The sequence below is a fragment of the Microtus pennsylvanicus genome, chromosome 1, assembly GCF_037038515.1.
Source record: "Microtus pennsylvanicus isolate mMicPen1 chromosome 1, mMicPen1.hap1, whole genome shotgun sequence".
In the NCBI taxonomy this organism is placed as follows: Eukaryota; Metazoa; Chordata; class Mammalia; order Rodentia; family Cricetidae; genus Microtus; species Microtus pennsylvanicus.
Genome location: NC_134579.1, coordinates 96383787 through 96400839, shown reverse-complemented (window position 1 = coordinate 96400839; position 17053 = coordinate 96383787). Strand labels below are relative to the sequence as shown.

The 17053-nt window shown below is 51.0% G+C and overlaps 1 protein-coding gene across 6 annotated transcripts in view; it reads right to left on the bottom strand.

Moving 5' to 3' along the window:
* Mad1l1 (mitotic arrest deficient 1 like 1) overlaps positions 1 to 17053 on the bottom strand; it is a 322152-nt gene that overhangs the window by 88608 nt on the left and 216491 nt on the right. For all 6 annotated transcript variants that reach the window (XM_075974631.1, XM_075974638.1, XM_075974645.1 and 3 more), the window contains one exon: positions 13604 to 13694. In XM_075974631.1, the coding sequence (XP_075830746.1) occupies positions 13604 to 13694 (91 nt within the window). The remainder of the gene's footprint in view (positions 1 to 13603; positions 13695 to 17053) is intronic.

The window sequence follows — 17053 nt, the reverse complement described above, 5'->3', positions numbered from 1 at the left end:
CGTCCCCTCTCCGCAGCACCTGCACCTTATGACACACTGCATCATCTTAAACACTTGTTTTATTAGCTGTCCCCTAGCAGAGGTCATCTCTGTGAGGACAGGGCTGTCTGTCTTGTTCCTCCCAGTGCTGCTGGTACTGATAATGTGTCTGCTATGGCACAGAGTCTACTGAATGAATGCTTAACAAATAGAACATTTCTCGGGCCAGAATGTATTTCACAGGCTCAGAAATCAGATCACCAACTGAAGCATAAAGAGTCAAGAGGCCCAGAGAAATGGCCCAGCCTCCATCCTGTGACAATGCAACATCTCTGCTCCTGAGATGAGTGGCTCCTGGGCCACTGCTGCAGGCAGAGCAATCCCAACTGAAGAACTCTTGTCCCGAACAGCCCCCTGGAGATGCAAGGGTTGCAGCAGAAGTAGCACATAAATGGACGAGGCAGAGGCAAGGGCATCTCCTGGGTCTGCAGTCATGTGTGCTCGCACTTGGCACCCAGCACCTAGGTTTCTGTGCCCAAGTCATGTGTCAGGGCTGAAGGAAAGGGGTTCCAGGGCCTGGTCTGAGAAGGGAAGCCAAGTGGCACGGGTGGGGTGGCCACAAGGTGCAGGAGGTAAGTTGTGTGAGTGTCATCAGTGTTAAGGCTACTGTAGCCTCAAGACTACCAGAGAGAGATGTGCTACTACTACCATCAGACACACCGAGGGCTTTGCTGCAAGGAGGGGGTGCCACAGGCCTCAGAACCAGGTCAGTACCTTCTAAAATGTGCCAATCCACCTACCCAGAGGGGATCGTTAGATATGCCTGCTTCTGTGCCTGGGCATGTTTGAGCACTTGAGGAGCCAGGCAGCCAAGTGCCCTCCATCTACAGCCGACGCAATAGAGACCACTCGAGAAGAAAAGACGGGCCAGGCTTATGTCCACAGCACCAGATCCTGTCTCGGCACTGGTTTAGCTCTGCTTCCTCCCCAGGTACACCCGCTGCCTGTTGCAGACCGGGGCATCCGTGCCAATATGAAGGAGCCCCATCTAGGGGGCCGGTGAAGCATGCGAGACAAGCAGATGGGAACGAGTGAGCAACATCGCTGAGTCTGCTGCAGGCTGACAGCTTTGAAGAAGAAAGGGGAGAATGGCTGTAATCTGCTGCTAAAATTTGTTGCCTTGTTTGATTCGCAGCTGAGGAAACTGTGGAGATACTGACAAGAATCTCAAAAGGAAAATTCTGGAACCTTCCTTTGATGCCACGATGCAATCATTGACTAAACAAAAACATCTCACTTGCTGAGTGAGCGAGCTGACGTTTTCTGCTAATGACCGTGGACACATAGGAGCCGGCAGAGGGTGAGGCGAGAGGGTGGCAATATCAGGGACATTCGGTGGCCCCTGGCCAGGTCCGTGGATAGTGGTCACTGGCAGGTCTGTGCAGGGGCTCCTCCGGGGCATGGTGTGGACTTCTGGAAAGAGAGGTGACTCTTCTCACCCCTGTCCACTCTGTGACTTTCTATCTGTTGTTCAAGCCCATGTAAGCTCAAGTGACCAGCAACTACTCTCCATCCAGCGGGCCATCAGGAGGCACATGGCTGGGTGGGCCAGTAGCTGGTGGATTCTGTTCATGTAGTATGTTCTTCCCCTAATGGATGGGTGGTCTTTCACAGGACCTCCTAGCCACCAGTGCCTCAGTTTCCCTCTGTCAGGGGGAACATGGTGAATTTGGTCTTTTTTGTATGTGGTATATAGTGTGCTGCATACAGTTAAATGTATAGGCCCATGCACATATGGAAGCTAGAGCTGGACATGGGGGAGCTCCTCTATTGCTCTTAGCCTTATTGCCTTGAAATAGCATCTTTTCATTGAACTAGAAGCTCACCATTTTAGCCAGTGAGCAAGCTCTTGAGCTCCACCTGTTTCCACCCTCCAACGCTGAGGTTACGCGCATATGCCACGCCTGGCATTTTATATGCATGCTAGGAATTTGAACTTGCATCCTATTCACTGAACTAATTCCTCAGTCCTAGTGAATCTGGTCTTTAAGAACCTTTCTTCAGCTGGGCGGTGGTGGTACATACCTTTAGTTCCAGCACTTGGGAGGCAGGTCAATCTCTGTGAGTTTGAGGCCAACCTGGTCTACAGAGCAAGTTCCAACAGATGTTGCAGAGGACCCAATTTGGATCCTAATACATGCACCAGATGGGTCACAACTGATAACTCACAGTTGCAGGGGATCGAATATGGGCACCTATAAGTATCCACATGGCATATATAAGCACATAGCAGGCACGCGCACACACACGCGCACACACACACACACACACACACACACACACACACACACACAGACACAGATACACGCACAAAGAACCTTCTAGCCAGTGAGATGGCTCAGTAGGTAAAGGCAAAAAAATACTTGTCGCTAATGCTGACAACCTGAGTTCTATCCCTGGGAACCATATGGGAGAAGAAGAGAAGTGATTCCCACAGGTTGCCTTATACACGTGTGCTATGTTTATGGTACATGCATATTCATATACATAGACACATAAAATAAATAATAAATAAAAACATAATGAAAATTTAACTAGATCTCCTATGTCCCCATGGGAGGACAGCTGCCCTTAGCCTCACTCCTCTGTGTCCAGCTGCCCTAGGGAAGGTCCAGGCAGCAAGCTAAGAGCCAAGGCCGCCTGCCACTGGGTGCCTGACTCGCATACCAAGAGACCCTGCTGGAAAGAAGCAGCAACGCGAGGAGAATTAAAAAGCACAGTTAAATAACCGCCGATCCTCATGCATATTTATAAGTCGCTCGACTCAAAACTAAATCAATACCTCTCCCAGCTGAGCTCCGCAGCTCCATAGCAAGAGTGAGGCTTCTGGTGGACTGCTGGATCTGGGAGCAGGGGCAGAGCTGGGTCGAGGAAGAAGCAAAGTCTCCAAGTATAAACCACAGGGCCCTCAGGTGGTCACTGTGTGGTCTCCCCTGCCCCGCCCAGCTTGTGCGACTTGCTTGCTCAGGAGACCAGGTTGGGCCATACTTCTGCCCTGCCCTAAGCAGCTCCAGGAACAGGACTAGGGAGAATGCTTGGGCCAGCATAGGTCAGAGCTATTTATGACACCCTTGGGTGCCTGACTCCTGGTAGATCAGAAACAGGACATGATGTGTTGACCCAGCACAGACCCCAGACTGGACTGCTGGGCTTGAGGACACAGGCCCAGAGGACTACAGGTAAGTCTTGTTTAGCCACAGTAGGGCTGGTGGCTTCTAAGTTAGCAACTCCCTGCCCCCTTACAGGAAACAGCCTAGGGAGCTGCCCACCCTAGATCTCAGCCTCCTCTGTGTATCATCCTTGAACCCCAGGTTCTGTGGGCTTGCTGAGCAACAAAAGAAAGAACTTGGAGGGTGGGGATTGGCCTTGTATAGCTGGGACAGGATGCCCTTGGGGCAGGTTCTCCCAAGTTCCTGTTGTACTGCCCAGGGTTGCAAGTCAGGCTTCCAGCACCAGACTTGGGCAACACTAATTCATCAACGCCTAAACATGCAGCTCCAAGGGGAAGGGAGTGTCTCTGACTTTCTCAGGCACAGACCCAGTGACCTGGGCCAGGCACTCAGAGCTCAGGAAGAAGGAGAGAGGGCTGGTGGCCACATAGGAGTCTAGTGTCAGCTTTCTTCAGCTGCTCTGCTTGGGCCTCCTGGCAGTGTCACAGAGTCGGACCAGCCGAGAAGTCAGTGATCCCACAGTCCCAAACACATTCTCATGTTCTAGGACACATCCGTGGGGCTGCTTCCTCTATAGGCTCCAGTTTGTTCCTATTCTGTGAGTATCACTGAGTGGCTCCAAGTCCTTAGGAAACTCAACAGGGTGGGTAGATGTGAGCATGTTTGTTGCAACAGCTTTTTAGGGTAGGCAGCTGCTGCCTAGGTGGCTCATGGGTCAAAAGCCAAAGGGTCAGCCAAACCAATGTTTTCAAATCTATCCCTGTACCCAACATAACCCTTAAGATCTGTCTGCCTGTCCACCTGTCCCTCCTCATTCCCAAAGCTAAAATGCTAATTGTAACTTAGTAGCATTAGTTAACTCATTGTAACCATATAGACTGTAACCACCTGTGTGCCTGCGCCTACCCCCAAACCCATGTTAGGCATGTCCAGGTGACTACCTCTCAGTGATCCTCAGGTTCACTAGCCATACTATCCATGAGCCCGAGGTTTTCATTAGACACCCCTAAGAACTGTGGTAGGTAAGGATGCCTACCACACGGAGGCACTACCAGGTGCAAACCCAGGCCCTTGCAAAGATGCCACAGCCCTTGTCCACCCAGTGGCATCAGAAGTGCTGACAGCAGCAAACAGAAGGAACAGTAGAGTCTCATCAGAACACTTATGGCCACAGGTCTCAGGTATTTGTATCCCAAGGTCCTCTGTCACCTGGAGGCACCTGTGGGTCACTAGCTCCCTCGTTCATCCTTACTTTCTCAGCAAAAAGCTGGGTCTGATCCAATTTGCTTTAGATAGACTCAGAAGCCAAAAGAACCCCAGAGTTGGCAAGGCCAAATTAAGAGTCTGGGACCATGGCAGCGGTTTAGTAGAAAGGGACCACCTAAGGATATGTAGTGCTTGCTGGATGCTTGCTGGTGAACAGGACCAGTCACCACAGGGCAGGGCAGCCAGAGGACTTGTCACTGTGGAGGTTATACTCAAGCTCAGGGATAACTGGCCACAGCAGAAGCCAGAGTTATCAGGAGTGGTCCCAAGCTCCTGGACCCGTGCTCCCTCTTTCCTCTCTGCATCTGGCTTGCAAGCCCAATGCACACAACAAATCAAATAGGGAGACAGGGAGCAGAGGTAGGTCAAGGAAGGCTGAGGCTCAGTAACTGATCTACAGGCAACACTTAGGGTTAAGCAGCCAATATGTGGGACCCAGATGACATCAACTTTGGGTCCAGCTCCACCAGCTATGACCTGGGCCAGTCCTCAGGATCCCAGTCTCAGCTTTGTGACCCATAGATGACAACTGCCTCACTGTCGGTGACCAAGTTAGTCACCCTAGGCTTCTATAATAGCAGTCAGGATGTGGGCACGAAATGGAGACTGTTCTTGGAGGAGGGGTGGGGGTCCAGTTTGTGTCTATCGGGCCATAGCTTAGACTGTCATCCCCAGTGTCCCTAGGCTGGGACCAGCCAGAAGAAACTCTGGGAAGCAAGTAGGCTCTGTTCTCACAAGCTTCTCTCTGCATAGTAACCGGCTGCTGTCCACCCCCAAGCTCAGTTCTTGGTAAGGGCTGGCAGGAAGCTGCAGGGACATGGGCCAGCAGTAGCAGGATCAATTATGAGATGATGGTCAAGGGTCAATGAGGGATGTGCAGGCGTCCATGAGTGTGGGACCAGAGAGTTACCAGCCCTAGCATATTGATGTGCATGGTGGGGCTTCTCTCCCAGTTCCCGGGTATCTGTCAGACAAAGCTAATTCATTTTCTCTCTCAATTTTTTTTAAAAGTCTGTCTCCTGTAGCCCAGGCTGTCCTTGACGTCACTATGTAAGCCAGGAAGATGACCCTGAACTTCTCATCCTCCTGCCTCCACATCTTGACTATTGGGATTACAAGTGTGCACCACCGTGCCCAGTTTATGTGGCGCTGGGGAGCAACGTTAGGCTTCACGCATGCTAAGTGAGCACTCCACAACCCGAGTCATATGACCAGCCTCTTAGGAGTTTTTAAACTATGAAATATCCCATTGATCCATGACTCAGGGTGTAGCCCAGAGTGTTAAACACACCCAGTGCCATACTGCCATGACTGCCCTGCCACCCATCCAGAATGCCTCATCTTCCCCAACTGAAACTGGCATTAAATACTAACTGCCTGTCCCACCCCAGCCTGGCTCCCACTTCTCTACTTTACAGCTGTAGAGACTTGATATTCAAGGGAATCAGACAGCATGAATGTTTTGCAGACTGACTTATTTTTCTTAGTATCTTCAGGGTGTATCCATACTGCAGCAGGAACCAGGATTTAATTCTGGGTTGAATGAATGTACCATGACATAGAAAGACCAGGTCTCAATCATCTACTTATTTGCCCATGGACATGAGTGGCCTGTGTGAGCCCAGGGTGTGGATGTTGCTCCCATGCCCTACCGCTGATCCTTTTGGACCTGATAGGTCATGGTTAAAGCAAGGTGCTTTTGGATTGTTTGGGTTTCCCTAAAACAGGGTTCTTCATATGGCTTAGGCAGGTCTTGATCTTCTTATCTATCTACTTTAGCCTCCTGACTGCTGAGACCAAAGAAAGGCCTGGGCCAACATATCTAGCACCAGAGAGCAGTCTTCCAACGACCATGGCACCCACAGCAAGCATCATGGAGCCCCTCAAGACATTTCCCCTAGGAATCGGTCTTATCTATAATACTGGAGTCAATCTTATCTCTGTCAGCATCATACTCTATGACCAAGACAGAGCAAGCTTCATATGAACAGGGACTACCCTAAGGCTGTAGCTATGACTGAGCCACCTGGACAAACCTAGCCCATCTGTTTTGGGCACAGGTGGTGAAAAGGGTGCTAAACAGTGCCAACTCTGCCACACCTTGCATAGCACTGCTCCTTCCATGTAACTCTGCTCATCCTTGGCAACTGTTCCATTCATTCACCTCCCCATGGAAACAGTTTGGCTGCAGAGTCTCCATGTCGGTCCCAGTACGCTCATCTCTCATTGTACCTTGCTGTACGACAATACACAGTGTGTGAGAGAATGTCAGTTCACCCAAATATATTAGTCACAAGTAACAGTGATTTCTCTAAGTGCGTGCCTTCTATAGTGGTTCAATGATAAAGCCCCTGCCTAGAATCCCCCAGTGAGGGGCTGGGGTGTGGCTCAGTGGTAGAGCACCTGCCTAGAATCCCCCAGTAAAGGGGCTGGGGTGTGGCTCAGTGGTAGAACACCTGCCTAGAATCCCCCAGTGGAGAACTGGGGGTGTGGTTCAGCAATGATAGCTCCCTTAGCATGCACATGGCCTTGGGTTCCATCTCCAGCACAGTCAAAAGGACACTGGGTTCCTAACTTTCCAATCTAAATCTGTCACAAGGACCCCAAGGAGATAAAGCTGCCTTGTCATTTAAGAGTGAGATCACCAAAACCTTAGATGCATCAAGAGAGGAAGCTCATAATCAAGCAGCCTGCTTTCTGGGTCATGTGTGCTGCCGAGCAGGCTGTAGGTAGAGATGCCAATGGGCATAAGCTAGAAGGGCATAAAACTGCTGCAAGAAGGGACCATCGGGCACATGTGAGCCTGCCAGATAACCTCTGTCTCCTGACCAAACTGCTTATGGCAAGTCAGATTGCTGTCCAACCAGTAGTTGAGGGGCCAAGGGGCCAAGCTAGGGTCTGTGGAGTATAAAGACCCTGGATGCATGGGAAGGCAGAAGGTTCCAGCAAGTTCAGAGCTCTAGCAAGGAGAAGCAGCTGGTGCCTGAGGGCCTGTAGGCCCAAGGGACTAAGCTCTGCAGGAGGTGACATCAAGAAGAGGAGGGGCTTAGTAGGGAGGGTGCATCGCCGCTCATAAACAATCAAAAGAAATCAGTGCCTGTGGAAATTCACCACGCTAATGCCCATCAGCAAGCTGGCTGTTTTTAGTCTCTAGCGTTAATAAACATGAGCAGTCTGCACTCACCTCTGCGGGTCTGTGTTCTCTGTCCTCTTACTGAGCATCTTACTTTACACAGACATTCAGGAAGACAGGCCTTGGAGGCCACGCCAGGAGAGGCACTGAGCTCATCTCTGTACAAGACCAGCTCCTAGCCCTGGCACAAGGTAGAGTCAGGAAGGACATATCCTTGTCTCGTACAAGATGCTAAGCCATGGTAGGGTGTGAGGTGCATACATGGTATACCAGTTACATGGGAGCTGACACAGGTGGGTCCAAGTTCAAGGCCTGCCTGGACTAAACAGTGGGTCTCCAAGCCAACCTGGGTAACTTAGTCTCACAATAAAAAAGAAGGCTGGGGATGTGTCTCAATGTACTATGCCTGCCTAGAATCCCCCAGTGAGGGGCTGGGGTGTGGCTCAGTGGTAGAGCACCTGCCTGGAATCCCCCAGTGAGGGGCTGGGGTGTGGCTCAGTGGTAGAGCACCTGCCTAGAATCCCCCAGTGAGGGGCTGGGGTGTGGCTTAGTGGTAGAGCACCTGCCTGGAAGCCTCCAGTGAGGGGCTAGGGTGTGGCTCAGTGGTAGAGCCCCTGCCTAGAATCCCCCAGTGAGGGGCTGGGGTGTGACTCAGTGGTAAAGCACTTAGCTAGCACACCCAAGACCCTTGGGTGTAATCTGAACACTGCAAAGAAATAAAAGGGAAAGGAAAAAGGGGGGTGGTGGTGAAAGCAGCAAAAGTCCACAGGGAGCTACCACATAGAAACAGCGATCTAGTACATTAACAGTTCTCACATCAAGACAAAACCAGATTTGTTCCATAGGGATACAAAGGCATTCCCCAACTAAGAGACAAGAACACGCTGGCTCAAGAAGAGCAGGCATAGACAGCGCCAAGCCTCCAAATTCAACCTATGACCACAATTCTAGTCAAGATTCCCAGGCTGCCCACAAGGAGCTGCACAAAGGTCCTGGGCAGGGGTTGGGGTCAAACACTGCAACATCAGAGTCTCTGTGGATACCGGAGGGGAGAGTGCTGGCCACAGCTGGATTGAGCAGGATGGGAGTGCTGGCCATGGCTGGGCAGGATGGAAGGGCTAACCATGGCTAGGCTGAGCAGGATGGGAGTGTTGGCTATTAGTGGGCTGAGAAGGATGGGAATACTGGCATTGGCTAGGCTGAGCAGGACGGGAGTGCTGGCCATGGCTGGACCGAGCAGGATGGGAGTGCTGGCATTGGCTAGGCTGAGCAGGATGGGAGTGCTGGCATTGGCTAGGCTGAGCAGGATGGGAGTGCTGGCCATGGCTGGACCGAGCAGGATGGGAGTGCTGGCATTGGCTAGGCTGAGCAGGATGGGAGTGCTGGCATTGGCTAGGCTAGGCAGAGCAAATGGATTCAAGACAGTGGCAAGAGGGGATTCTGACTTGGACCCTGCAGCCTAGGCAACACTGAGAAGTTGAGAGGCTCTGTGGGCCTCGGAGGCATTCCAGGTCCTTAGGAAAGAACTGGGCTGATGTGGACTGACAGGCAGGTATTGTCTGAGATGCTCCTACAGGAAACCTCAAATCTCTGCTCTGATGTCTGAATGCTGGTATGCCACTTCTTGCCCTGTGGCATGTCATGGCCTTTGCACAGGGAGCACTGATGCCACCTCCTCAGTGTCACTCAGCACTCAGGTTGGGGCTGTGGGGCATGAGACTGGTGCTGGCACAGCCTGGAAATCAAGGATCTAGACAATGCTAGTTCTTCCATAGGGTTCTTAGGGCCTTGCCTGACATGGGTGCTTCATGGTGATACCCTGACATTGCAGAAGTGTGTGTAGTGAGCCACCCAGAAGCCAGATGCCTGGGTCAGCAACCAGTCAAGGATCAAGACTGGGAGGATAGGATGAGGTGGGACAGGTGAGGGCTTGGGATGCTGTCCTTGACTTGGGCAGGAGGCTCTGGATGGGTGCTACTGACATGAGCCACTGGAGCAGCAGAAAGGCAGAGGGCCATATGTTCGGCAAATCCCAGGATGCTGCAGGGGAAGATGGATGTGAGGCAGGTGCGGGCACAGGAAGAGGTGAGGCTGGGCACCCTAACCGCACTGCTGCCTGTGACGCAGACAGGAGCAGGGACGTCTGCAGGCACAGAGAGCTTTCCGCTCCCAGGAAACCCAGCAATTTTCTGCCCACTCCATTTCCAAAAAAGATATACTGATTTTAAATGTCACTGGGCAGCCGTCTGGGCTCTGTTCTGAGAAGCGCTTTAGGAGGACTACAAGGTAGCTTGGACACTAGCCCAGCCTCCCCTGACTGCGGGAGGTCTAAGCCAGGCTGAACTGGAAGGGATCTATGGAGGATGGTCATCTCAAAGGCCTGGCTCTGGGGTCGACTGGCACAGCCTCACTGGTGGAGGGAGGAGCTCAGCTCCAAGATGAGGCGATATTGTAGGACGGCGGGGGCCGGGGCGTCAGATTCCAGAGATGAATTCGCTTAATTACATGCATGCTCGAGTGCTTAGAGGAAGTGTACAGATGTCTGCAATTTAGTTTCAAATGCATCAAAAGAATAAAATGGACTGATGGATGGCAGAGGGATGGGTAGGAATGTCATACAGCCACAAGTGTGCCGTTCCCGGCAGGATGTAGGTGGTGGATAAGTGGGCATTCACTGTAAAAATTCTTTCAACTTCTTTAACTTGAAAATGCTCACAGTAAAGCACTAGAGAGAAGCAGCAAGGAACAGCTTCCATGGAGGCCCACCCTTACTGCCTAGGATGCGGGACCCAGGAGGCATGACCAAGTCCCATGGCTGGGTTGCCACTGCATGTTTCACTTGTCACTAGGCAGGGATATGACATGCCCTGCTGGGAGGCCAGGGCCAAGGCAGTTTTTGTGGACAGGCTCCTCTGAGCCCCAGGGTGGTCAGAGCCCCTGAGAGGCCTATCCTTGGTGACCCCAAACAATATCCTGACCCAGTTCATCAGAAGCACATGTGTGGAGGCCTTTATGGGGACGTTGTGGGGAGCATGAGCCTCAGTGATAAAGAAGCTGTTCCTGCTCTTTGGGGATATACAAAAGGAGCCTAGGGGACAGAGACTTCAGATCTCTGTATCTGTGTCAGCCTCAGTTTCCCCATCTCTAAGTGAGGCCTTCCTGCAGATTTTTCGCCTTTCCTTCCCCCTTTCCACACAGAATCTCAGTCTGTAGTCCAGACTCTGAAACATAAAAGCCTACTTCTCGGCCTCCTCAGTGCTGAGAATACAGGCCTACGCCATTGTGTCTAGCCTCCCTGAAGCTTTGACAAGGCTGTCTGTGAGTCATAAGTTTGCTATCCAGCCAGTCAAGGTAAGAGATACCATTAGGCAAGTAGACCCTAGAATCCCATGGCCACCCCCTAGCTATAGTAGTAGTGCATGCAGGTCACCCTGGTCAGCGTGCAAACAGCCGGTGACTCAAGAAACCCAGGAAGGATGGAGTCAACTTGGCCAGTCCACACGTAGCTACTGTGATGACCCATCCACTGAGCCCCCAGGCACGCCCACACACCCAACTCTAAGTGGTCACCAGAGTTTTGCTTCCTCGCCAACCAGCTGTGAACTAATTACAAAAAATTCTAACTAGTTGAGCTCCCTCTCTGAGCATATGTTCCCAATTAAGATGAACCGCAGCTGATTTTAATCAATCTTCCTTGAAGCGCCAACTTGAAGCCACTCTTCTCCTCTGGAGGGAAGGAGCGAGGAGGAGAGAGGGAGAGCAGGAAGCTGCCTGCATACTGAGCACATGGGTAAGGTTTTAGGAAGTCAAAGGCTGGCCAAGCTCTTCAGGGTTCTGGGCCCAAGCAGCCCCATTAGAGTGGCATAGGGGACCTGGGTCTCAAAGGGGCTGTCATCGAGAGCTATGGCCGGGCCACTGGGAGAAGCCCCAGGATGCATGTTTTTTCCCTGGTACCCGAGCAGCCCAGGTTCAGGACCAACATATAGTGGGAACAAGGTCTTTGCCCTTGATGAGAAAGTGACAGAGCGCTTGCTGAGAAGGGATGGGGCGTGGTGGGCGGGGCTCTAGCACAGGATTTCCTCAAGAATCATCATCACCCCAACCCTATAAAGAAAGTGCAGGGGCTCAGATGGGAAATCAACAAGCCCAAGCCCACCCACTGTGTGAGTTGCGGGAGAGGGGGGCCCTCTTTCCAATTGTCCAAGTCACCTATGGACTCAAGAGAACAGCTTCGGGGCCACTCCTGAGACACCCGGGCCTGTTAGCCTTTCCCCCAGGCCCAGTCTCTGATGTTCCAGCCTCCATCCCCGTGCACTAAGAAGGACTTGCCACCACCCTGCCAGCCAGTGTTACGTACAGGCTGCTTAGACAAGCACTCCTGCACACGCTGGATGAACAGTGAGAAACCAATTCTGACATTACCATAGGTGACCAATGCCACCTTGCAGGACCAGCTCAGTCCTGGGTACAAAACCCCTCCCTGCCCAGGTATGACAACAGCTGGGATACACAGAGCAGACCCAGTCTGAAGCAGCCATGGCCACGTTTAGTTAGCATGGGGCCCTTAAGCTGAGTATAATGACCTGGTGTGGTGTGCAGAGGGGAATGTGGAACTCAGTCCAACTCTCAGGATCAAAAAGGTTGAGTAAACGGCTTTTGTCTTTGCTAATAAAACAGACAGCACTACTTCGCCTGGGGAGACCTTCAGTGTGAGTGGCATAGGATGAGGATGAAGAGCTGGCATTCTGGCCATCACCTGGTCTTCCTGGTACGTGCCCATCTGTGAAGTCCAGCTGAGATCCAGCACTGCTAGGGGAGAAGGTGGTTTGGGATGTGTCAGGAGTTGGGGTACCCTGCTATAACCTCTAGCTCTGGATGCAGAGTGTGCCTGAAGGACAGCAAGCAACCCTGACCCAAGAGCAAGTGGGAAAAGTCTATGGGACAGTCTGGCTCTGGAAAGCCTCCTTCCTGGCGTATAAGCACAGTCTGGAGAGGCGGCAGTGGCGGAGGCTGTGGGACTGTCTAGAAATTTCTACCACAGCTGGCTTCATGTCACTGGGTACACGATCCCTGGGCTTCTGGCGATCATATCATGATGTGGGCATTGTGCTCCAGGGTCATAGACTCAGCCTGTCTCGCTGCCGAATGAAAGCTGTGGGCGTGGCTCATGTTTGCACTCAGTGCTGGCCAACTTGCACTGCTCCCCACACAGCAGGTGTGGACATGGCCCAATAGCACCTGGCTCCCAGCAGGGATCTGCACTCCAGGTCTGAGCAGTACCAGGAACACACGCTTGTGGTCCTGCGGGATGGAGAGCTTGCAAATCCCACTCTTGTGTCATCCACACGGGGCACAGAATGCTGGCATTTCCTCTAGTTGTGCTGTCCCTGAAGTCTCAGCTAGCTGCACCGAAAGCCATTTATCACCCCATCCTGACACAATTCTGCAGCCAGGTAGCCTTGATTCACCCTCCAGCAGCCCTCGGCCCAGGACAGTGGCCCAATTAGAACAGAACAGGATGACAGGTCCTAGGGTTGGGCTTGAGTACAGCCAAGGTTCAGAACACCTCACTTCATCAAAGCTGTCACCTCTCCCATCACCAAGATTGGTAATGGGGACACGATTTGATTGCCTCTAATAGGTGCCAAGGTAAAAATCAATGGCCTGTCTAGAAGCCGGGCACTCTCTAACCTGTGGGCTTCTTGCCATGAGCAGTGTGATCAGGAGGAAGAAAACTAAAAAGAAACAGCCCAAAGCAGACAACAGTGAAGGTCATGGCCACAGGGAGATGGGAGCAATGGGTGACAGCACCAGAGAGAACAGAAAAGCAGAAAGACCAAGGGCATGAGGAGGGCCCTGGACAATGATCCTGATGAGTGGCGCGTCTCAGTCAGGTAAGGATAGATGGACAGGAGAAAGTCCGGGTTTCATTCACAGAAGCTGGGAGGAGTAAAGGTTGCACAGGGCACATCTCTCTGGCCATCCCATCACCTACCTGTAGGGTAAGCCTCTCCATCTGCATCTCCAGCGCCTGCTTTTCCTGTTCCAGGCGACTCCGCTCACTTTCCAGCTCCTCCACCTTCAACCTGCGAGGAGATCATGACATGATCAGATGCCACTACAGCCCGACTCCAAAGGAAGGTTATGGCTGTGGTGCTGATCCCGAGGGTGCAGGGTAGGCGGCAGTGGGTAGGACTTGTTGAAGCACGAGAACTCAAGCCAGTGGGTCTTGGCTGATCCCACGGCTTGGCTAGAAGCCAATAAGAAATCTCAGGGCTCTGGTTAACCACAGACAGTGACCAGAGGCTGGAGGTGAAACTGAGAAATAGAAAAATGACCTCAAGAGTCTTCGGAATGAAAAAAGGCAAAAGAGTGCTGATGTGACAGGGAGGGGACTGAGGACACGGGAGTCTTGGACAAGCCATCAAGCCGTAGATCCAGTTGACTACACAATATACCAACTATGCCACCCAATAACAATGGAGCAAGTTTTCAAAACTGTGCACTCCAGGGGCCTGAAGCATAGTAGCCAGTTTCAGGGGCCAGAAAGGAAACCCACTGTCCACAGAGCACTTCAGAACTGAGCAGACAACCAAAGCAAGCCAAGAGCAAAGATCTGGTCTCTTGGAAATGTAACAACACACACTAAATATGCTGTTCAAAGAAAGTTGAGGAAATCAGAAAACACATTGAACTGGACACAGCTTATCTAAGAAGGTCAAGCTTGGAGAAAGATGTATATGTAGGATCCAGTGTTCTTGTGAAAAAGAATTATCTTAAGTCAATAACCCAGGCTCCACTGCAAGAATAAAGGATAAGAAGGATGGGTACACACCTGGGATCCAGCCCCAGGGAAATGAAGCAGAGGGGACCAGGAGCTCAAGGACAGTTTTATGAGGCAGGATCTCACTGCATTTCCCTGGTTGGCCTGGAGTAGTACATAGACCACTCCAGAGCAAGCCTAATGCATGGCCACAAGACCCAAGTTTTAGTAAGATGAAGATATTCATTTAATAGAATGCATGCCATAAATGAAGTTAGAGACCAATGGCAGAGGGAAAGCTAAAAAAAAATCTTAGTAGGAGGCAATTCAACAAAATGCTCTTGCTGGGGAGATGACCTCATGAGTGTTTTCTTTGAAAGCATGGAGGCTTCTAGCCCCCAGCACCTACATGAAAACCTGGATGTGTGATGCACACTTGGAATCCCAATGCTGGGGAGGCAGAGACCAGAACAGTGGCTCTCAACCGTAGGCTCTAGCTGAGCTGGAAGCTGGCAGTGAGGATTAGGCTGTGTGAGAGTGCCGAGGAAAAGCCCAGTACCAGAAGCTGATGGTTTGAAAAGGGCACATCAACAAGCCCTCACATGGCAAGCAAATCAACCAGGGAGGACAGCTCACTATGACACTGAAGATTCCAGAGGACAGTCCCATTGGCTTCACAGGATAAAGGTTGCAAAATGATGTTAGGGACAACGGGGCACACATCTGAATACCCAAGATGACACAGGAAGACTCCTACTGATGCCACCTTCCAAAATGATTCTGAGAGAAGCAGATAAACCTTCGCCTGACACAGGAGTCAAATCAGAGGTCAAAGGTCTCCCAACCAAATGAAAGGGCCAAGCCAGAGGACGTAGCAATTGCTTAAGAGATTACACACTCTCCCCCAACTCAGCAGAGAAAGGAAGGAGAAGGAAGCCCTTCTTCCCGCGCTGAGATCAGCAGTGGGCAGACATCAAATGAAGGCAAAGAGTCCCTCAGAAAACCTAGGCCAAGCGGGGCCTGCTAACCTATCCATGTGGAGACTGACGCAGATCAAGAGTTAAAGGCTTTCCGGGCCACAGTTAAGTTCAAGGACTAGTCTCAAAATGTAAAAAGCAGTCATAGAAAGAGGGTGGGGAAAGGAGCTCAGGGCTGAGAGCACTTGCCTAACATACATGAGATCCTAGGTTCAAACTGCAAAACTTAAATTAAAATGAACATTTTAAAATATGAAATAATTTTTTTTTTTAAAAAAGAAGCAAATGGAAGTGAGACCAGTAAACCCGGGGGACAGATGTGGAAATGCCTGTTCACTGAAAGCTTTCCACACTACAGCAAGGGGGTTTGAAAACACAGGGATACAAGGCATCTATCTCAGCACCTAAATACATGCTATGTGGCTCTTCAATAAGCAAGGGCAGGAAGCCCTCCTCCATGCTGCTCTCGGCTGAGATGGGAAATCCCTTCACCAAACCCATCCTCTTACACACAGAAGGCAGTAACCTCAACGAGACATGGCAGTCCTGGGGCTGGGGGTGGGGTATGGACCAGGGGAGGAGGACAGCTGCAAGATTTCTTCAGGACAAGGCCTGTGAGGAAACTCGGTAGTTTATGGAGCTTTGCTACCAAGCCTGATGACCTGAGTTCCAGCACATGGTGGAAGGAGAGAACACACTTCCAAAAGTTATCCTCTGATGGCCGGGCGGTGGTGGCACACGCCTTTAATCCCAGCACTTGGGAGGCAGAGGCAGGCAGATCTCTGTGAGTTCGAGACCAGCCTGGTCTACAAGAGCTGGTTCCAGGACAGGCTCCAAAACCACAGAGAAACCCTGTCTCAAAAAAGCAAAAAAAAAAAAAAAAAAAAAAAAAAAAAGAAAGAAAGAAAGTAAGTTATCCTCTGACTGCCACGTGTGCACCAGGGCATTTCCATGAGTGTGTGTGTGTGTGCATGTGCACATACACACACACACACACACAAATCAATGTAATAAAGTAATTTCTTTTAATTGGGACAATGCCTGCTCCGACTGCTTCCATCTGACCAAATTACCAAAGCAATTAGACACGACAATGAAATACAGGCTTCCACGTTGTAAAGGCAGTAAACGGCTCTGTTCACAGATGCCCTGTTGATACACAAGCCCAAGCCCTGCAAAGCAGCACTGTAAAATTCAACATGTGAGCACTCTGTTGCACACTCCATCTGCCGTAGCATCGGAGAACAAAACATTTGTAAATAAATTTACACAAGGCAGAGTGAGATGATCCCATAAATTCCCTAAGACCTGCAGAGCATTGCCCCCCCCCCCCCCGACACACATACAAGGAAAAGAAAAAAGAAAGAAAACCCATGTGTATATATAGACACTTGGGGCTGGAGAGAGGGCTCAGCAGTTACAAACACTTGCTGCTCTTACAGAGGAACCAAGTGCAGTTACCAGTATCCACATAGGTTGACTAACAGCTGTCTGTAACTGTAGCGTCAGGGGATCCCATGCCCACTTCTGACTCCACAGGTACCTGCACTCACATGCACATACTCATGCAAACACACACATTCACATAATTACAAAATAAGAAAATGTTTATCTTTGTAGATACATAGACACTTATGTTCAGGGACAGGAAAGCTTAATGGGGTAAAACAGATAGGAAAAGAACAGCCAGCTGGGAAGATGTCCC